The following is a 22,016-nucleotide window of genomic DNA, read 5'->3' as shown; positions in this document are numbered from 1 at the left end:
TTGTAGCAGCTCTCCAAGTTTCAGGCAGAAATCTCTCCCAGCCCTACCTGGAGATCCCAGGGACTGAACCTGGGATCTTCTGAATGCAAAGCTGATGCTCTACCACAGTGCTATTCCCCATCCCATATGAATGATCCCAACAGTCACTGGTAAGGCAAACTACAGTTACATGACAAAATACGCATGTGACACTGGACCATTAGAGATACAGTGATTAATGGAAACTGGTGGTAATTACTCAACACTGAGGGAATGGCACTCTTCACATGCTTAGAGGCATTTTCATATGTAAAGCCTGGGACATTCATTCCTCAGGGATCACCCATCCTTGTGCAAACCCTTCCTTATATTGTTGGACGAACATAAACACATAAGAAGAGCCCTGCTGAATCAGGCTCTAAGACTGTCTAGTTCAGCATTCTGTTTCCCCAGGTGGCTCTAGGAAGCCCATAAGCAGGAGATGAAGGCATACTCCCCTCTCTTGGTATGCAGATGCACCCTGCCTCTGAATCTGGAGGGCGCCTATAGTCATCCAGAGTAGTAGTCATTGATAGATTAGATCTCTATGAATTTGTCCCTTTTAAAGCCATCCAAGCTGTCCCAGTAAGCCTGTGAAAATGACTGCAGGCACTCCCCAAGTTGCAAACATCCGACTTACAAACAATTCTCCTTAACATGTTAACATTAAGGAAGTCCCCAACTTAACAAATGCCAAACCATACATACAAACTAGTCATTGCTCTTGAGAACGATATGTGTTCTGAGTTAGGAGCATCCGATTTACAAAGGAACTTTTGGAACACAACCTGCTTGTACGTTGGGGACCTCCTGTATTCAAATGAAGTGATAAGGTATGCCTAATGATATCACTTAGTTTCATTGCTTTATGAACCTGGTTTTTATTGGACAGGTTTTGATATTATACCTTTTAGCTTTTGCAAGATATTGTGATGCCTGAGGCAAGGCACAAAATACTGCCTTGCCCTATGCCCTCATGGGGGCTAGCCCCTTTCCCAAACCAGCCCCTGCAAGCATTGAAAGTGCATGGGGCAGGGAGGAGGGAACATTGCCAGCACTCTCCTCTCCTCTCCTCTCCTCTCCTCTCCTCTCCTCTTGCTTTCTGCAATTAATGCAAGATGCGTGAGGAGAGGGACTCCTTGCAAAGTATGCACGGGTCAGATCAGTCCCAAAGAGTGGCACTGGGGGCATCTTGCCGCCCCGCTGGTGGTGGCCCAATAATGTGCCGCCTGAGGTTACTGCCGCCCCTTGCCGCATGAAGGGACTGCTTCCTCTTTGGGTTGTCTGTTAGAGAGACAGATGCTAGGATGAATAAATATGTAATCGATTATTGTTCCACAGATACCACACCTGAGGCTTGCATTGAAAACAGGTTCTGGAGTTGAGTGCTGAGTTGTAATTTGAAACTACTGCTTTTGTCCCATTCCTTGTGCCAGAATGAATCTTATGTGCAGTACAGTTATGGCTTTCCAAGACATTTTAATGTTCTTTGCTCCTGTTGTAAAATTCCAAACTGGACAGCAAAATTCAATAGCTTCCATAGGAACATAAGAGTGCAGTGCACTGCAGTTCATAATAACATAACATCGGAACAGAATTAACAAAACTTCAGCCCTGCTGGATCAGGCTCCAGGCCCATCTCGTCCAGCATCCTTTTTCCCCAAAAAGTGGCCCCCCAGATGCCTCTGGGAAGCCCAGTAGCAGAAGATGAAGACATGCCCTCTCTCTACTGTTGCTCCCCAGCAACTGGTGTTTAGAGGCACCATGCCTTTGAGGCTGTAGGTAGTCTCTCTGTAGCCATCAAGACTAGTAGACATAAGAAGAACCCTGCTGAATCAGATCAAGAGTTCATCTAGTACAGCATCTGGGTTGCCACAGATGCTTCTAGGAAGCCTCTTGCCCTTCCTCAGCAACTAGTATTCAGAGTGCTTCCTCTGTGCATTTGACATAGTTCTTGTGACGTCAGTGATAGACCTTTTCTTCGTGAATTTGTCTAATCTTTTAAAGTCATATAACTCAGTGGCTACTGCTATATCCTGTGACAGCAGATTTCATAAATTGATTAATTATGTGTTGAACCTAATACCAATCAGCTTCTCTGTGTGTCTCCTAATACCCTGAGAGGGAATAAAATTATCTTTATCTTATTTATTTATTACATTTATAAACTGCCCCATTCAGAGGGGCAGTTTACACTTTGTTTATACCACACATAATTTTGCAAACCTCTATCATGTTCCATCACTTACATTATAGGAACATAAGAAAATGCCATATACGGTGTCAGACCATTGGTCTGTCTAGATCAGTATTGTCTTGGTGAAGCTTAGAGGGAACTTGAAACCTTCTGCTCTTCCCAGAGTGGCTCCATCCCCTGAGGAGAATATCTTACAGTCCCATTCATATGCAACCAGGGCAGACCCAGCTTAGCTAAGGGAACAAGTCATGCTTGCTACCACAAGTCCAGCTCTTCTCCCAAGGCCAACTCTCTCCTCCACCAAGGTTGTCGGTGTATTGATCACTCAGGATAAGAAACATATATACCACATATGTAATATCACATTCCTGTAGTCTACATTTCTTACTCTGGAATAATGATCTCAACCTAGTTTCTTATAGTTTCTCCCTAACATTTCCATTTTACCCAAAGCCATGCACTGGAAGGTGGGAACATAATTCATCTTTTTACTACTTTTCAACTACCTTGATTGTGAACATGATATGGACATTAAGCACTTACAGTGGGTAAGTTAATTTAAATTATCTCAGGTATAGAACTATAGAATAGATAATTATGACAGCTTTTTTTGTTTTTCAACCAGTTCCAAATATATATATATATATATATATATATATATATATATATATATATATATACACACACACACACACACACACACACACACAAAAGGATCTGCCAATGGTGAAGTCTCCAGAAGGTGGCGCTGTCACACTGGTGAACAGTTTCACTGTTCTGGTACATTTGTTGCTAGAGCCTGGAGCTGGAGGGGGTCTCCCAAAGCAGGATGAGGCAGCAGATGAGGTACCTCTCCTGCCCGCTGCTAGTTTTTCATTAAAACCCCATCCTTCTCTAGAGGCTTCTCAAACTTACAAATGCTGTACAAGCGAGACCTAAAAAACAGCAACTTCAAAGGAAACAGCCCTCCGACACAAGCAAAGTAATGAGTGGGGAAGATGATTCCTCTGAGATGCAGAATGTGAAGATGACTGGGTATCCGGGAACACACAGGATCCATCTTTCCCAGCCTCAAGCTGTTAGGTGGATGCAGTGGGGGTGGGTGAGTGGGAATAAGCTGTGAATTCTCATGGGCTCTGGAAGGGAATGTGGGGGTTATTATGGTGGCTCAAATCGAAGTCCGTCTAGCCCAGCACTCTCTGCCAGGAGCCCTGGGGAAGCTCACTAGCCGGTAATGAAGGAGGCAGACATCCATCTGCTGTTCATCTCCAACATCTCTAACTCAACTGTAAGCAGGAAGAGCTCCCTGCATGGATTAAGGATCTTCTGTAGCCAAACACCACTAACCAATTAGCCCATTTAGACCCTATAATCATCCAGAATAGTTGAAGGTTAGGCAACCAGCACATTGCGGAGAAACTAACCAATGGAATGCAGCTCAGAAAAGGCCAGTGCATCTTTACAGAGTAGACTCTTTTAGGTGAATTCAGCACCATTGGTTTTCCCATATGTTTTTTTCTGCTTGTGTAGAAGATATCTATCCTGTGTCAGGAAAAAGGAAACGGACACAGATAACCTCTGCCTTGAAATAAATGTGTAATATTTTAATGGCAGCCCCCCCCCCGCCCCCACAACTGTCTGTTCTTGCTGAAGATGTGGATGAACTCGGAAGCTAATGATTTGTGGAGGCTTCCTGCCCCATCTATCGATACAAAAAAGCCCAAGACAAAAGAGCGGGGGAAAGAGACTTGCATCTCTACTCCAGCTTACAAAGTACATCTATATCCTCCCCTCTCTGTCTCCATGTCAGTAAGGAACAACTGTGTCATCTTCCTTTTAGCTTCCTGGCTTCCAGCCTGCTGTGGCATCAGGGGCCTCTAGTGATTCAGGAAGTTCCATTAATCACACAACCTTTATTAGATGATCTACGATTACATGCTGTTTGCGTAATGCATTGGTAGGGCTGCGAGCGTAGCCAGGCTCTCTCTTTATCATTTCTAGCCCATCCTTACCTAAAAGCGGAGGACTGGAGACAAAACACTTCTGAGAGCTGGGCTTGTGGTCCTGAGCAAAGTGATGGCCCTTTCCCTCAGGTTCATCTTCAAAAAGTGACTTTTTGCTCAGTGAGCAGGGGTATTTTTATTTTATTTTACTTACTTACTTACTTACTTACTTACTTACTTATTTGAAACATTTAATACACCGCCCACTCCAAAGTCTCTGGGCTGTGTACAAAAAACGTGCAAAGCAAGACAACATTAAAATTACATTCTAAATTAAAAACTAAAGTAACTAACAAAAAATAAGAAACCAAATAGGTAAACTACAGGGCAAAAAGCCTGGCAAAAAAGAAAAGCCTTCAATAGAGATTTAAAAATCAGTAAGGAAGGGGCTAAACGAATCTGAAGGGGAAGGGAGTTCCAGAGAAGGGGGCAGCAACCAAAAAGGTCCTTTCGTGGGTCCTAGCACCCCGAACCTTTTGGACACCAGGGACCAACAAAAGGGCCGTCTGAGATGATCTGACCAGATGGGATGTAACTGGGTATTCCACTGATACCCCACCTTTCTTCCAGCATGAAACTCAAGGAAGTATCCAAGGAACCCCAGGTGGTCACCCATCCAGGCACTGACCATGTCAAAACCTGTGTAGCTTCAGCAAGGAAGGCTGCATTGTGTGCCCATAGCCCATGTCCTGTGACCCATGTAATGTTGAGACATGTGCACTGTTGGCAGGGCCGACGGGAGGGTGGGGGAGTGCTGGGACAAATCACCGGGGCCTGGCGGTCCAGAAGGGGGCCCAGGGGCCCACGACGTTGCATGTTTTTATCTTGCCTCCTGCCGCCACCCGTGCCCGCCCCGCTGCCACCACAAGGCCGAACCGCCAATCTCTAGTCGCCATGTGCACGGCCGGGGTGGGTGGGTGAGCCGAGCACATATCCCTGTGGTGGCAGCAGGCAGAGCGGAAGTGGCCGCTGAGACTGACCCAGCAACCCTTGAGAACTGTGAGGTGCTCCAGCACACCTGCGCAGTTTGAATAGAGCGCCGAGGCTCTGTTCAAAGTGCGCAGGTGCACTGGCGCACCGCACAGCTCTCAAGGGCTTCCGGGCTGGACGGTCAGGCTCAGCAGATGTTCCTGCTACGCCCGCCGCCACACAGGGGGAGGGGCTTGGCTCGATTTTTTTTTCACCAGGGCCCGGACCCACTCTCGGCGGCCCTGACTGTTGGTGCCACATGCAACAAGCGCATTAGTGCATCAGCACCTGGGGGGGTTGCAGTTTGGTTTGCCCCCCCCCATGCCATGGCTTGTTCAGGTACACCACCTTGTGAAATTATATTTTAAAGGCAACCTGGAAAGTTATGGGGCAGATTGTAGCGTGTATGTGAAAAGAATGCGGTGGGAGGGGGGAAAGAGAGACGTTTACCCCTCCCCTATCCACGGATGATGTGCCCAGACCAAAGTGCTAACACACTGCCAGGTCCATTTGCTTAGCAAACGTAACTGCCAGCCTCCCATAAGACGCTGGAGCTTCTTGGCCAAAGACAAAGGTGGTCCGAGCCAGGAATGCGGCGGTGATCCTTTGAAGCAGGTGTTGCTGCCTGGGCTGGCCCTCCTGCCGTATGGCGTGAGCAGAGGCATCCCGCCAGCTGCTACTTATCCTGCTGCATGTTTCATTCACGCAGGCTCGGCCCTGGATTGTGCTTTTCTTCCCTGAGCAGAGATGAAGTCGGGCCACACACCCCGCAGTTGGAATACTCCCTTCCCATCTGCTTGCTGGCTTCTAGCAAGTGAACCTCACGGGCTGGATTGTGGCTTCTGCTGTGTGCTAAATATCCCTCCGGGAGTGACTGTAAAGGGACTCCAGGGCCAGAGAATTGCTGCATGGGCAATGCCAACCTTGTAGGCTTAATATAATTGCACCATCTTTTGGACACACAGATTGTTTGTCCTAGACTCTCCAGTTGTAAAAGAAGTGTCCCCAGCACTTGCTTGCTTCCCCAAGGTGCCTCCCTAGTGGGCAGATGGGATATTTGGCCTGGATTTGGGAAAGAAGCTGTTCTCTCGGGTGCCTGCCTGGCTAGGGAACTGGCGTTGTTCAAGTATTCACATGGCATGGGCGCTTTCCAGATCACACGCTACAACGGGTAAAATGCTTTGGCTTGGCTGGATCGTATTGAAAACAATCCTCAGAATCTCAAACTCCTGCAACAGGGAAATACAGCTACTTGTTTGTGACACACATGCAACATTGTAGCACTATATTGCAAAGATAAAATCTGAAAGAAGGCACTGGAAACGTGAACAGCACCTTGCTGTCAGCGCAGGGACTGCAGTGTCACAACAAAGAAAGTATGGAAACACACGGAGCAGATCCATAGTGACACTGTTGTAGGGTTTAATCTGGAATGCGCCATAGCAAACCCCCAGAGCTCTGATAAATACATACATTATAAATTTGCATTAAGATATAATAGCCTAGTCTCCCCTCCTCCCCTTCCCAGAACAGTAGCTTTTAGTCAAGAATTAGAGCATTCCAGTTGCCTCTTCAAATTAGCTATTTGAAATTGTGACATTTTGCACTGGAGGTTTAACTGTGGGGGGAAATCTCTGTCCCTCTCTCTTAAAAAAAAAGAAAAAAGGAAAGTATTTATTCTGTTCCTGTTCTGCTTTTCTTTTCTGGAGCTCCAGGTGGCTAACATGCAGTTTCCTAGCAATCACCCATCTAGGCACAGGTCAAACCCAGCCATGCTTAGTTTCAGCAAGGTGGATGTATCATGTGCCTGCAGACCACATTCTGGGACCAATACAACGTGCCGAAAGGCTGTACTTGTGCTAACCTTTAGCTGGGCTAGGCAACCTTTGCGCTGGTCCTTGGCTGAGAAGCCTAGCTTGAGATGGCAAAAAGCTACAGTCCCCATGGTCACTCACAGTAACAAACATCAAGTATCAAGAAATAAAATATAAAACAGGGTCCTGGGACCAAGAATAGTTTATTGATATCCAGGCAGAACAGAGCTAAATGGCACCTTATTTAGCAAATGTGGCCCTAAGGAAGCCCCCAACCCCACAAGGCCCCTATCAAGATGCTCCCTTCCTTCCACCTTCCCTTCAGGTCCATGCTCTTCACCAGGGCTGGTTGGTGGAGTCATCCCTTTGAGATGCAGGCGGGGGGGGTGGGGCTCATGCTTTTGTGCTGGTGTCTCAACCTGTGTGTGAGGCACGGAGTCCATATCCTGCCCACCTCCCCCTAGAGATGCCTCCCCCTCCTGCCCCCCCGCCCCCCGGATCTAGCCAGCTCCAAATGAGAGCACGGCAACAGCCAACACTGCCCAACTGGTAGGAATCGTGTTGGTCCCAGCTGGAGCAGATGCATTCCATTGGCTCAGGTTGCACAGAGGATGGAAGGAACTACTGTGGATTGGCAGAGAGGGGCTTGATGTCGCGGCTCTTCATGTAGGAGAGGAGCTGCTCCGGGATTTCGGCTAAGACATCTTTTGCCAGACGTGCCATGCTTAATACATGGTTCCCTGAATGATCCACGTAATCCCGGAAGGGCACAAACTGCAACAGCAGGAAAGACAGAAGGGTGGTTATTCAGCCAGACTGGATCGTGCTAACCCAACACACCTTGGTATCAACTGCAGCAGATAAATGAAGGGAAACAGCAGGTAGGCATGGAAGAAGCCTCCGTTTTCCAATTCAGTCTATTTGAGTAGAAGTATAAGGGCTGAATCCCCATCTCCATTTGAATCTTATCTGCTGCCTCTGAAGTATTATCTTGTTGAGGCCACCTCCCTCTAAAGCAGTGTTCCCTCTTACAGGGATTCCCAGATGTTCACTACAACTCCCAGAATTCCCAGCCAGAGGCCACTGCAGCTGGGGATGCTGGGAGTTGTAGTGGACAACATCTGGGGATCCCTGTTAGAGGGAACACTGCTCTAAAGTACTGCAGAGTATTTCATTTATGTTTCCTAAACTCAAGTAAGCAAAACAAGGGCAGAACTGAAAGATCAAGCCAAAGAGAGCTTTGCAAGATCTCAGCTTCACTGCCACTTGATATTAAGATCTGCAAGAGGTCAGGTGCAAGTCAACTCAGGTTAGAACAAACTTGCTGTCCGCTCAATCAGACCAGATTCTGCCAGGCTCCATTGCTTAAGTTCCACATTTGTGAATCAGCAAACCTTTTTGTTAAGCTGGTACTCTTGGCGGGGGTACTTTTCTGCAAGGCTAACAGAATTTGATAGGAAAAATTGCTGCCTTTTATTGTCAGACTGGCAATATGAGGTAAATTAGCATTCACTCATACAGGGGACCCTCGTTATCCACAGTTTCGCAGATTGTGGTTTCATGTATCTGTGAATGGGTCTTAAGAGACCCAGTTTCTTTATCTGTGGTATAATATATAGACAATTTTTATCTATGCGTGGTTCCTGAGTGGCTGGAAATAACTACCGATGTCATTTCTGGCTGCCATTTTGAAGTGCAGAGCCATTTTGTGGCTCTTTTTTTATTTTTTAAAGATTTTAAACAAAAAATCAGACAATTTGGGGGGCGTTCCTAGAGACCTGGAGAACAAGGTACTATGCTTTCCTGCCCCCTCTCTGCCTTTTTAAAAGCATTTTTTTAAGTTCCAAGGAACCTAATCCTCCAATCTCCATAGGGTTAAGGTCTCTTTATTCACAATTTCGTTATCCATGGAAATGGGCAGGAACAGAACCCCCACAGATAACGGGGGCCACTTCAGGAATTTTATGTGGGCTTTCCTATCTGGACTGAGGACAATGTAAGGATGTCACTAGATTCAATCGTAGTCTGTTAATCATATGCATTTTAAATGATTAGTAATATTTACATACTACTAAAAACAATAGTTCTTAAGCAAAAAGCATGCTTTGTATTTGAGTGTGTGTGTGTGTGTGTGTGTGTGTGTGTGAGAATGCCTCTTTTTAAATGGTGCTTACTATTTGTAGTTTGTGTAAATCCTTTGACTGAAAATGGCTGACATACTGCACAGCAATTCCGCATATGTTGTAACCACAAAAACGGCACAAACCGAGTTGCGAGATGGTATGGCCATTGGAAATAATAAAGTACAACTGTGTTTATGCTATTTTTGCAGTTATGCAAGAGTGCTCTTGTGTAACTGTGTGCATGTTCTGTTACAACACTTGCAGAATGTTGCACATTATGTCAGCTAATTTTTTTAAATAATCTGGCCAGTTTATCAAGTCATCACTATGGTTGATCAGCTCCTAACCACTGTTCCCTCTAACAGGGATTCCAAGGTGTTGTTTACTACAACTCCCAGCATCCCCAGCTGCAGTGGCCTTTTGCTGAAGATTCTGGGAGTTGTAGTCAACAACATCTGGGAATCTCTGTTAGAGGGAACACTGCTTCCTGACATCCAGAGCAATGAACTTGGGATGTGCATGGGACGGCATTTGTGTTCCGTTCCACACTTGGAACGGAACACAAATGCCCCAGATTTTTCCGTTGGAACAACCGGTCGAGCCAGTTGTTCTGATGTAACAACATTCTGAGTTGGAACATTCTGTGCACCATTTTGGACTGCAAAATTGCACTGTTCTGGCCTCTGCACATGTGCACAAGCCATTTGCCTGGTAGTATTGACTACACAAATGGCTGCCAAGTATGCATAGAGGCCAGAAGAGTGCCACTTTGGAGACCAAAACAGAACTTGGAATGTTCCGAGATAACATTTTTGGAGACCAGAATGGTGCAGGATCATTCCATTCTGTGCTTGGAACAGGCCCTTCATTTGAAGGGTGTTCTGTTCTGAACTCAGACAAGTCGAAACAGCCTGGTTGAGTCAGAATGTTCTAACAGCTAACCGTTCTACACATGCCTATAATGAACTGCTTGTGGAAGGGCACGGTGCTACCACAAAACAGTTGTGCTAGCTACTTGCGTTAAGTCTAACACTTGTGCTGCAGCCTAGTGGTTGTGCAACAGTGGCACCCCCTCATTTGTTTGAATGGGGGATAGTTGCACAAGAATCCTAAAGTGCAATTCTGCAAATCCCAGTTTTTAGCACCACTAAGCTAATATATTGCGCCACTGTAAATGTGCATGCTCCACCAGTGGATTGTTGCTCTGGATGTCAGCCAGTGTTTCATTAATTAATCTGGTTAGTTAAACATTGTAGCCCTAGGGTGTCAAGAATAAACCAGACCACTGTGTGATAGGGAGCTGCATACATCTCTCTCTCTGTGACTTCGAAAGACAACCAAGGGTGTACAGGTCCATCCTATTGTTTTGCAAGATGTTTCCAAAGCTACTTTTCCAAGGGTGAAACAGCACTCATGGGGGGCGGGGGGGGGGTTTCAAGCAGAAAGGACTAACTTCTCCCTTGCTAGGACACTTAACCAAGGGTCTAGCAGTGAACAGTGAAAGGCTTCTATAGGGGCCTGGCTCCAGCAAAGCCCTTGATGTTGAGAATAATGTAGCAGGATCTGTAGAAATCAGGAGTCTTGACGCCTCACTCTTTAAGCCCCATTCAGACATTACACTGTGCATGCATACTGGTATCTGTACGCATGTGTATGACTAGATGTGTTCATTTTAAGGGTGGACCTGGGTACAGGCCCCTCAAATGTAGGGTACAGATAGGAAATTACCTTTGTTGAACATGAAGTGTGAATAACTCTATGGATGTACAGATCTGTACATGTGTACACTGTACACAGATTCTATGCGCATTGAACATAACATGTGAATAAGGCTGCTGTGGAGCCTCAAACTGTCAAGGGGACTCAAGAGAAACAGCCCACTAAATAAAACCCCACATGAACCTCCCTTGGTCCTGTTTGCCCACATCCTCCAGGAAGAGGTACCTGTACAATGTCTCTCTCAGCAAAGCGCCCTCTGGAGGAGACGCGCACTTCATCGCCATCCAGCTCTTCCATGGCTGAGGAGGAGACGACAGCAAAACTAAGGTCCGCTGCCAACTGCCTGGGTCAGGGCTGTCACCACCACCCTTGCCCAACTCTAGCATGCATCTCGGAGCACCTACACCTGCATGCACCCCCCACCCCCACCAGGAGGGACAGAAGGAAGGCCAAGCATTAGCTTGCACAAGGTGGCTCTCAGGTGGGCCTTCTGGATACGTGGCTGCTTCATGCTCTGGCTAGGTTGCCCATTCTGACTGAAGCTATTCTGGGAGAATCCCCTCACACCACCTCCCGCCTGGCAACATCTCATAGTATATCAAGTATTATTAACAATCTCCAGTCATCTTGCGATTTGATGCCAGTTCCTAGAGACCCCAAGCCGATCCTGGAGGGTTGGCAACCCTCGTTGTGGCACACAGGTGGGTGCAAAGTGACAAAGACTTGAAGTCCCCACTTTGGTGTCATACTGCCCTGCAGGCCCCCAGCAGCAGCAACCAATTGGCTTGGCTCTTCCAACTCCATTCCTTTCTGGTCCATAATGCATCTGGATAAGGGCAACACTTACCCCCAAACTCAGCAGGGCCTACTCCCACGATGATGATGGACAGAGGCAAAGAGGAGGCCTGTGGGGAGAGTGCAATGGCTTGAGCTACATCCTGAATGGTGCCTAGTTGACACATGCCTATCTGTCCTCGTCAGGGGCAGCATGGTCTCCCCTTGCAGACTTTGTAGCAGCCAAGCTCACAATTTGGGTCAGAGTAGCTGTAGCTCTAGCTGGGTACTTAGGCCGAGCCGTATCTCCAAGATAACCCCATTCTGGTTTATTTTAGGGCCAAGGTACATTACATTAAGCCAGTCATTAAGAGGAGGACTTGGGACTGGTACAGTCTCTTTTTATTTCATTCTAAGAAAGAAAGAAAGAAAGAAAGAAAGAAAGAAAGAAAGAAAGAAAGAAAGAAAGAAAGAAAGAGCAGGACACAATGCTAACTTGGCAAAGAGGCACCTTTTAACGTGGTGATTCTTTTTATTTAGCAAGAGGAGAGTAACTGGCCCTATCCACCCCCAGCACAGCATCCCTCCAGTGACTGTTGCTGGTGTCTATCTTATGTTTCTTTTAGATTGTGAGCCCTTTGGGGACAGGGATCCATCTTATTTATTTATTATTTCTCAGTGTAAACCACCCTGAGCCATTTTTGGAAGGGCGGTATAGAAATTGAATAAATAAATGACAACAACAACAATAATGCTGATCAGGACCACAGCAGTGCATGCAGGGGTTAGCACTTTCCCCTGAGCCATTTCCCCACCAAAAAGTGCCCTCGGCAGCAGCTATTTGCCCCCAAAGTGGCTGCTTGCTTGGAAGGGATTCTTGGTGAGAAACCAGTTCAGCACAAAAGCGTTCATCCTCCTGGTCTGCATCCCCACTCCCCGTTTCAGCTGTTTTGTTTGGTTTTAAAGATATACTTTTGGTTTCAGGCTTGTCTTTTAGCAATGGACACTGGGCATAATGCAACATGTTCTTTGGCCCTTTGAATTTGGTTTGGCCAGATGTTAAGTGGAGAGGTTGGCCGATACAGTCTGAATCTCTCAAAATCTTAGTACAAGTCACATACTATCTGCCTGGTGAATGATATATCCCTGCCACAGGAACTCCAGGTGCGTCATTTATTCCGATTCTCTTCCTGGTCTGTCCCAGGGTCTCAGGATCACATTTTCTCCTCACAATCACCCTGTGAAGAAGGTTCTCCTTATCTGAGACTCTTGAGTAAAAGTGGGCTGGACCATGAGCCAGGCCGTTGTGGATGAGGAGTCCAAGGAACAGGATACAAAGAAACCACAAAGTTTCCCTTTCGCTAAGGGAGGCAGGCGGGCAGTATGGTTCAATGGAGAGAGTGCTGGGGCTGACCTGCACTTGGCAGGCAGGGGTTGCAGTCCCTGCTTATTCCTCCACTCAGGAATAACTCCTCAACTCAGGACCTCTCCACCTCAGTAACTCCTGAGTAGTACTACTGAGTTACTTCATTTGGATGCTAGGCGCAGTCTACTATGCTGTAGTGGTTTGCCCCGAGGCTGCCGAGGACTTCAAAGCGTGGATGCTGTTCAGAAGCAGCAATTCTGCAGACTTCCCATTGCTGTGAATGAGGAAACCTGCAGGAATGCTGCTCCCCCCCCCCTCCCCCAGGGCACAGTGTTACAGAGCCATAAAGCAACACATCATGTGGGATGGTGTCTTCCCCCGCCCAAGTTCTTTGATGTTAGGAATTCAATTCAGAGTCCTCTTTCTTTCAGAAAAATACAGGTATAACCTATATTTAGTCACCTTAAGTGGCGCAGCCACGGAGAAATGCTTGACTAACAAGCAGAAGGTTGACGGTTTGAATCCCCGCTGGTACTATATTGGGCAGCAGTGCGATACTGCGTGGGAGGAGGCAACGGTAAACCCCTCCTGTATTCTACCAAGAACCTATATTTACCCCTCTGTTTTTAACAGGATTGCCTTAAATTCTGTGGCCTCTTCTATTTGGATAAACACTGCACATTTGGAGACTATTGTAGAGAGAGGTCATGAAGGAACCTTTGATGACCGATTTATTACAAATTATTTTCAGGAAAGGGGAAAGGGCTGAAATCTCTTTGATGGCATTTGAGGCAACCTGCTGTCCTGCCCTCTCCCAAATCCTGAGGTGCTTCCTGCTCTGCATGTGCCAGAAGAAAAGGTGGACTCACACTGACAATGGCTTCCTTGGTTTGCAGCATGTCAGAGATGACGCCATCCGTGACAATGAGAAGCACGTAATACTGGGATCCATCAGTAACCTCGGCAGCTGACCTGGGACAGAGGGAGAGAATAGAGAGGACCAAAACACACCTGATTTCAATGCTCCGCCCCCCCCCCCCACTTCCCATGGCAGTCCTTACACACTCTTTCTTGACCCCCACCCACCAGTTCAATGGCATGCATAGGCCTTTGGGTCAGTTAAAACAGCAGCCCCAATGGTGCTTGGACCATTCTGGTTCCAGTCTTGCAGTTACCTCTGCTTTTACCTTTGCTCTTATGTGCCATTCACTGCCAAAAGATGTCCATAGCCACTAGCTTACTCTATGACTCTAAATAGGGATTAGGCACATTCCTGGAGGAGAGTTCTCTTGGTGGCGATTTGCCAAGATGGCTACATGGAATGTCCATAGCCAGAATACTTCTGAATACCAGTTGCTGGGGGCAAAGGCTATGGCCTACTTGCTCTCCTTTAGAGCTTTGATCTGGTCTGACTCAATGGGACTCTTCTTATCAGGATGGGTGTGTGGAAAGCCTTGCCAGCCCCAGCCCTAGAAGCAGGGTTGCCAGATGCAATATGCAGAAAAGCTCCTCTGCCTTTGGAAGTAATGCAGAGGCACTGTGCTCCACTGGCCAGAGTTGCAGACTTTGATCTGAGAGAAGCCAGGCTCCTAGGAGTGCAAGCACTGAAGTCACATTGGATCATTTTGAAAGCAAACAAAACCTTTGTCAGCCCTAGGCATAGGACAGCTGGCCCTTGGCACACTATAAGGAAGTCCCAGCTCCTGGTCTGGTCACAGCCCAACACCGCGAGCTCCTGCAAGACAGGAGGGAAGACCGATTTTCAGGCACTCCACTTACCGGGCAACCTGGTTGATGACAGGTGCAAAGTTGGTGGGTCCATATAGCTGGACAGTACGCAAGCTTTGGAAATAGGATTCCAACACGCCCTCTATACCCTCACAGCTGGGGTTGTCTGGGTTGTTGTTCTGTGGACAGAACAGTGAAGTTCAGCAAACACAAGGAGGATGCCATGGTGCTGTAATGTGTGTATGCATGTGCATGCCTGAGAGAGAGAATGTGTGTGTAACTCTTGGCTGAGGCCTTAGCAGAAAACTACTTGTACATGAAAAATGTCTTCAGAGCCACAAAGACTAGTAGCTTTAAACAAAATAAAGCTTAGCAGGATTTGTATGGAGGATCCAGTGTATCTGTTGCACTGCTTAAAGTCAGCCACAGAAATGTCTCAATACCTGGGCCAATTGCCAATTGCCAGGTACTGCACTTCACTGTACACATCAAGCACCACAAACAGCAGGAAAGGAGTGAAGGATCGATCCTTTCATGTGCGTCACAGTGGTAAATGTTTAGGAAGAGAGGTGTCAAGGCTTGTGACAGTTTGGAAGCCAGGCCCTCTGAGCTGGAAGCACTGCCCAGTAACCTCAGATCAGTAGGCATTCAGTTAGGTTTACTCAGTGGCGAGGAAAATGCACTTTGCACTTCCCCAGAATCACTCCTTTGCATTTCAGAGATGAATTTGGCACTGAAAACAGGTGGAAGTCAAGTCTCAGTAAATCCTGGCACAATTATACCTTGCATCCCATTACCCATGCTTGTCCTGAAAAGGAATGCAGTGCTACTCAGAAGCTGGGTTGGGGACTGTAGTAATGTGAAGGGGATGGAAAATAAAACGAGGACTCAACTGTGGCACATACCCTGCTAACTTGGCAAAGAGGCATCTTTTAACGTGGTGATTCTCTTTATTTAGCAGGGGGAGAGTAACTGGCCCTATCCACCCCCAGCACAGTATTTCCCATTACCGTTGCTGGTGTCTGTCTTATGTTTCTTTTTAGATTGTGAGCCTTTTGGGGACAGGGATCCATCTTATTTATTTATTATTTCTCTGTGTAAACCGCCCTGAGCCATTTTTGGAAGGGTGGTATAGAAACTGAATGAATGAAAGTTGGGTAAGTATGAATGCAAGTTACTGACAAAGCTACAGAAAGGCCTGGTTCGCACCATCGTTTGAATTAGGTTTAAAACCAGTTAACCAACATAAGCATTATTGTGTGAACCCATGCCAAGATTACCAATGTTGGTTTGTACCAAAAATGAATCTCAGATTCCCACCTTAGTGTGGGTTCACATGATCATGTTAACGTCAGTTACCAACTTTAAACCTTGATGCAAAAGGCTCTGTGAGCCAGGCCAATGTGTGATTGCTTCAAAATGACCCAAGGGAAAGACATAGAAGATTATTTTTAGCTGATTTGATTAATACAGATTAACATTATATAAAGGTGAAGTGTGCCGTCAAGTCGGTGCTGACTTTTGGAGACCACAGAGCCTTGTGGTTTTCTTTGGTAGAATACAGGAGGGGTTTACCAGTGCCTCCTCCTGTGCAGTATGAGATGATGCCTTTCAGCATCTTCCTATATTGCTGCTGCACTGTATAGGAGTTTCCCATAGTCTGGGATATAGGAGTTTCCCATAGTCTGGGAAACAAACTAGCAGGGATTTGAACCGACAACCTCTGGCTTGCTAGTCAGGTCATTTCCCCACTGCACCATTAGGTGGCTTAACATTATATACTATAAGTGTTTATTTTTTGCCAAATTGACAAGTTGGTTACTCAGATTTGTGAAATTTGCTCCGGCAGCTTGGAAAGTCAGAGTGCATCTTGTAGCAACTACTGCAGTTAATGGTAATGACCTTTGTTTTTCTTACTCTGCATTGCAATACTATTCTACTTCTGTTGCAATATTTGAACAGAATACCGCGATGATGACCTAAATGGTTGAAAAACAACATGCTGCTTGCTTTGAATTGTTAATTTTATGTTCCATGACAGAGCCCCAGCCAGAACAGATTCTGAGGCACCACACTGTAGGGATTCCAGAGAGCTCCACAAAACTCAGTTCCATGAGGATGTTATGAAGAATAATGGTTCCCATTAGTCATGTATTATTTTGACTGACAGCATTTCTGCAAGATCCAGGGCAGATCTAGGGCAACTAGCATTGCTAGCTGTGGATCCTCTTAGAGCTGCCAGGGATAGAACCTGGGACCATATGCATACAAAGCAGGCTTTCCACCACGACAGTCCATCCCACCACCACACGGTGCTCCTACCTACCAAAGGAAACTGGTGGGACACTTTGCCATCTGGTGGAACTTTGGCTCCGAAGCCATAGGCAGGGAAAAGTTTGTCGCTGTCATAATCCTGGATGATTTCACCAACTGCCTTCAGCGCCATAGCGTACGAACTGAGCTGATACGGGCTCATGTAGTGGAGGGAGGTGGGCTGTGAAGGATTCCCTGCGAAAAGGCACTCTGTCAGCCTCTGAAACCTTGCACCCCCCCTCCCCCACCAGCCACTTAGCCTTGAGGCTTCCCACAACTAATACATGCAACAGTGGGAAACCAGAAACCACCTTCTATCTCAGCAAGCACAGGCACTCATGTGACCTGGCTTGGATGTCCTCCTACTGGGAAATTTAATCACTCCATGCGTCCTCATCCTACTTGCTCTCCCCTTTCTTCCCACTCCTCTCCACTCACACCCAGTAGGCTGCTGCCTCCAGTTCCTCTCTTCACAGGTCCATTCCCTGCCTTTTGGATTCCCCATGCAAGCGGTTGGACTGAGGCCTCCTCCTTCCCACCCCCACAGCTTGCAGTGTGAACATGCTCAAATCTTTGGGGGGAAGGTCCTCGTTGGCCCAGTTTGCAGGTGGAAGGCAGTGCCCAAACTGGATAGCCCCACGGAGGCGAACAATTGAAGGCCTCAGTCTGTGGCCAAGGGTCCTTGGTTCTCTGGTGACAAGCAGCTAAGCTGTCACTTGGTTCCCATAGCGACTCACTGGTGTGATGCACTCACCGTTGGAGGCTGTGAAATCAATGGCAACTGTGAAATTTAGCTGTGTCCTAGGGGGTGGGGTGGAGAAGAGAGATAAATAGATGCTGTCATCCTTGCAAGTCCCCTAAAATGTCCCCCCTCTTTTAGCTCCTCTCCGTTTTGTCTTCTTGGGAAACCCATCAACTCCATGTAATCTCCTGCAACGTGGTTCTCCCTAGCAATCCTATCCCCCCTTAACATTCCCTCTGCCAGCCCCCTGGCAAGGAACACGTCAGTGCCCCATAAAGCATTTTGTCCTGCCTCCTTGTATTTCCCTCAGCTACCCCCTATAGCTGCCTTCTGGGGCAATGCCTTGGAAGCAGTGAAGGCAGGCATGTGGCACCTGGCCCTCTGGAGCCTAGGATCTGGGAGGCATCCAGGCTTTGCCATTGACGCACCCGCCTCGAATGAAATCGACAAAGGTGAATTCAGATTGCACCGCAAATGACAGAAGGGTCACCTGCCAGAAAGAGAGACAGAAAAAAAGAATGTCAGCTACGGTGGACAGACAGACATAGCAGCTTTGAGGATCTGTTCTTAAGCAGCCTAATAGAAGCTGCATACTTCATATCACATATGTAGGATTGAACCCCTCTACTCTGTTTTAACTCATATGGACTAACTGCCATGCCTATAATCACTATCAAAAATTTTACTCCACCTTCTTAATCACTCTGGATTTTGAGCATGATAGTGGTTAAAATATGTTAGTGGGTAAACTAATCCCCAGGGCTGTCCTTAGAGAAGTCTAGTGGGGTGCAGGGCCTGGGACAAATTAGCCAATATAGGCTCCACCTTCCAGTTAATTTAATGGGGAAGAGCAGGGCCTGGGGCAGTCGCCCTGCTTGCCCTGCCGTAAGGACAGCCCTGCTAATCCCCAAGTGACCTTGAGTATACCTCTTTACTTCATTCATCCCCACAGTCACCTGTACCACTACACTGTTTAGATGGGGAAACTGAAGAAAACATCATAACAAAGTAATGGACACAGTGTCTTTGGCCATACTACATCTTACATATTCAAGCCAAACACTTCAGCAAATGGACTACCCTGGCTCCCAAGAAGTGGGTGAGCAGAGGCGGAGCCACGGTTGGGCAAAGGGTTCAAAGAACCTGGGCCGTGCCCAATAAGGGGCCGCGCCTCACAGCCCCAACACACACACCCCCACGTCTGTTGTCAGATGCGGCGGTGCTGGTTTAGCTCCTGAGCAGGGGCCGTGCGGCCCCTTTGGAAGCTAAACTGAGGCTGGCGCTGCATTCACAGCGCTGCCAGGAGTAGCTCTTCCCTCCCTTTGCAGGGAAGAGACGCTCCTACCTGCACCGCAAACACAGCACCAGCCTTAGTTTAGCTCCTGAAGGGGCCGTGTGGCCCCTGCTCAGGAGCTAAACCAGCACCCCTGCATCTGCCAAGGCAGGGAAGAGCCGCTCCTGGCTGCACCGTGAACGCAGCACCAGCCTTAGTTTAGCTCCTGAAGGGGCCGCGTGGCCGCTTCGGGAGTTGGACTCCAACTCCCGAACGGAGCCTCAAGGCTCTGTTTGAGAGCCAGGCCACGCCCCCTGCATCTGACATGAGGCACGGGGGCGCGTCTGACGTCAGATGAGGGGGGAGGGGTCAGCGGGGCCACCGCCACAGCCGCATATGGACCACTGGCGGTCAGGCTCTGCCCCGTGGGTGGGGGTGGAAGAGAAAGTAATATTTCCCATACTTACAGTCCCCGAATTAATGTATTTCTTTTTCTTGCATTTCTTCCTAGGATTTGAAACCTGATGTTGGAGCAGAAGAAAAGGAGAGATGAATCTTCTGTAGCCTTGAGTTCCCATCTGCCATTTTGTATCCTAACACGCATGACCAAAATTAGGTCCATGACACCCTTATCAGTGCCATGGGCTCCATATTCGCATCCCAGCTACTACATGGATTTAAAAAGAACATTTTTAAAAAAAACAATCACTTATTACATTTTTTACACCAACTAACACTTGATCTTTAACTCAGTAATTAAAGACCAAGTGTTTAGGTGGTGTAAAAAATGTAATAAATCTAGATGGATCTTTAACTCCATAGTTAAAGACAGGGCTATCCATCTTTTCTTTTAGGCCAACTAGTAGTTAATGGACTGAATCCAGCCCCTGGAACAATTTTGTCTGACGGTTGCTGAACCTACCCCTTTTTAAAATCATGATGCAATTCAGAGTTCAAAGCAAACATGTTTTCAAATTCCAAGAGAAAGAGAGTCCCCTGCTAATTGAGCAAAGAGGCACCTTTTTAGCGGTGATTCTCTTTATTGAGCGGGGGAGAGCAACTGGCCCTATCCATTTGCAGCACAAATTCCCTCCAGTGGCTGTTGCTGGTGTCTATCTTGTTTCTTTTTTAGATTGTGAGCCCTTTGGGGGACAGAGAGCCTTTTTATTCATCTATTTACCTTATTTCTATGTAAATTGCTTTGGGAAACTTTTGTTCAAAAGCACTATATAAATATTAGTTGTATTGTATTGTATTGAGTATACCTACAAAGATTAGAATCGTTCAGACAATGATTTTTTCAATGACACTCTATGGATGCGAAAGCTGGACTTTGAAAAAACAGGACAGAAAAAGTATAGACGCTTTTGAACTTTGGGACACATTATGCGAAAACCCAGCTCCCTTGAGAAGTCCATAATGCTGGGAAAAGTTGAAGGGAAGAAAAGAAGAGGATGACCAGCAGCAACGTGGATGGTCTCAATTATGACAGCAATGAATGCACCAGTGAGAGACCTTAAAGGCCAAGCTGAAGACAGATCATCCTGGAGAGAATCTATGTGGTTGCTAAGAGTCGACACCAACTTGACGGCACTTAATTGAAAGACAAAACAGAGGGTAGATATAAATGGAGAGTTTTCACAATGAAGGGAAGTAAGAAGTGGGGTTCCCAAGGGATCTCTACTGGGACCAGTGCTTTTTAATTTATTCATAAATGATCTAGAAGCAGGAGTAAGCAGCGAGGTGGCCAAATTTGCAGATGATACCAAACTCTTTCGGGTAGTGAAATCCAAAACAGATTGTGAGGAGCTCCAAAAGGATCTCTCCAAACTGGGGGAGTGGGCAACAAAGTGGCAAATGCGGTGCAATGTTGGCAAGTGTAAAATGATGCACATTGGGACAAAAAAACCCAACTTCAAGTATATGCTGATGGGATCTGAGCTGTCAGTGACTGAGCAGGAGAGGGATCTTGGGGTTGTGGTGGACAGATCATTGAAAGTGTCAACGCAATGTGCGGCAGCTGTGAAAAAGGCCAATTCCATGCTAGGGATCATTAGGAAGGGGACTGAAAATAAAACGGCTAATATTATAATGCCCTTATACAAAACTATGGTGCGACCACACTTGGAGTACTCTGTACAATTCTGGTCACCACATCTAAAAAAGGACATTGTTGAACTGGAAAAGGTGCAGAAGAGGGCAACCAAGATGATCAGGGGCCTAGAGCACCTTTCTTATGAGGTAAGACTACAACACCTGGGGCTTTTTAGTTTAGAAAAAAAGACGACTGCGGGGAGACATGATAGAGGTCTATAAAATCATGCATGGTGTGGAGAAAGTGGATAGAGAGAAATTCTTCACCCTCTCCCATAACGTTAGAACCAGGGGTCATACCATGAAATCGATTGCCAGGAAATCTAGGACCAACAAACGGAAGTACTTTTTCATACAACACATAATCCACTTGTGGAATTCTCTGCCACGAGATGTGGTGACAGCCAACAACCTGGATGGCTTTAAGAAGGGTTTGGATGACTTCATGGAGGAGAGGTCTATCAACGGCTACTAGTCGGAGGGCTGTGGGCCACCTTCAGCCTCAAAGGCAGGATGCCTCTGAATACCAGTTGCACGGGAGTAATGGCAGGAGAGAGGGCATGCCCTCAACTCCTGCCTGTGGCTTCCAGCGGCATCTGGTGGGCCACTGTGCAAAACAGGATGCTGGACTGGATGGGCCTTGGGCCAGATTCAGCAGGGCTGTTCTTATGTTCTTAATTGATCAATCAATCAATCAACCAACCAGAGAGTTTCCTAATGTTACATTTCTACTAGGATTTGTATGCAATGCTCTGGCTACTAGGGATGTGCACAAACCCGTTTGGGAGGCCGGGATCCTTCAAGGTGCAGGGAGGATGCTCTTACCTCCCCTGCTGCATTCTCGCCTCTGACACTCTCCCCCAAATAGCTGCTGCGGGGCTGC

General features: G+C 47.0%; 1 protein-coding gene across 5 annotated transcripts in view; it reads right to left on the bottom strand.

The window, feature by feature from the left end:
* Positions 1-7,168: 7,168 nt before the first annotated feature.
* Positions 7,169-22,016, bottom strand: part of CPNE9 (copine family member 9) — a 61,942-nt gene continuing 47,094 nt past the window's right edge. For 4 of the 5 annotated variants that reach the window (XM_053297993.1, XM_053297989.1, XM_053297990.1 and 1 more), the window contains 9 exons: positions 19,507-19,560; positions 18,195-18,256; positions 17,779-17,825; positions 17,038-17,219; positions 14,763-14,890; positions 13,853-13,955; positions 11,691-11,748; positions 11,069-11,142; positions 7,169-7,775 (listed from right to left, as the gene is read on the bottom strand). In XM_053297993.1, the coding sequence (XP_053153968.1) occupies positions 7,623-7,775; positions 11,069-11,142; positions 11,691-11,748; positions 13,853-13,955; positions 14,763-14,890; positions 17,038-17,219; positions 17,779-17,825; positions 18,195-18,256; positions 19,507-19,560 (861 nt within the window). In that variant the 3' untranslated portion in view covers positions 7,169-7,622. Of the gene's footprint in view, positions 7,776-11,068; positions 11,143-11,690; positions 11,749-13,852; positions 13,956-14,762; positions 14,891-17,037; positions 17,220-17,778; positions 17,826-18,194; positions 18,257-19,506; positions 19,561-22,016 lie in introns of those variants that run through there. The other variant, XM_053297992.1, reaches the window with a different exon arrangement.

Source organism: Hemicordylus capensis, chromosome 2 (assembly GCF_027244095.1).
Source record: "Hemicordylus capensis ecotype Gifberg chromosome 2, rHemCap1.1.pri, whole genome shotgun sequence".
Classification (NCBI taxonomy): Eukaryota; Metazoa; Chordata; class Lepidosauria; order Squamata; family Cordylidae; genus Hemicordylus; species Hemicordylus capensis.
This window is presented reverse-complemented; position numbering and strand designations above follow the sequence as displayed.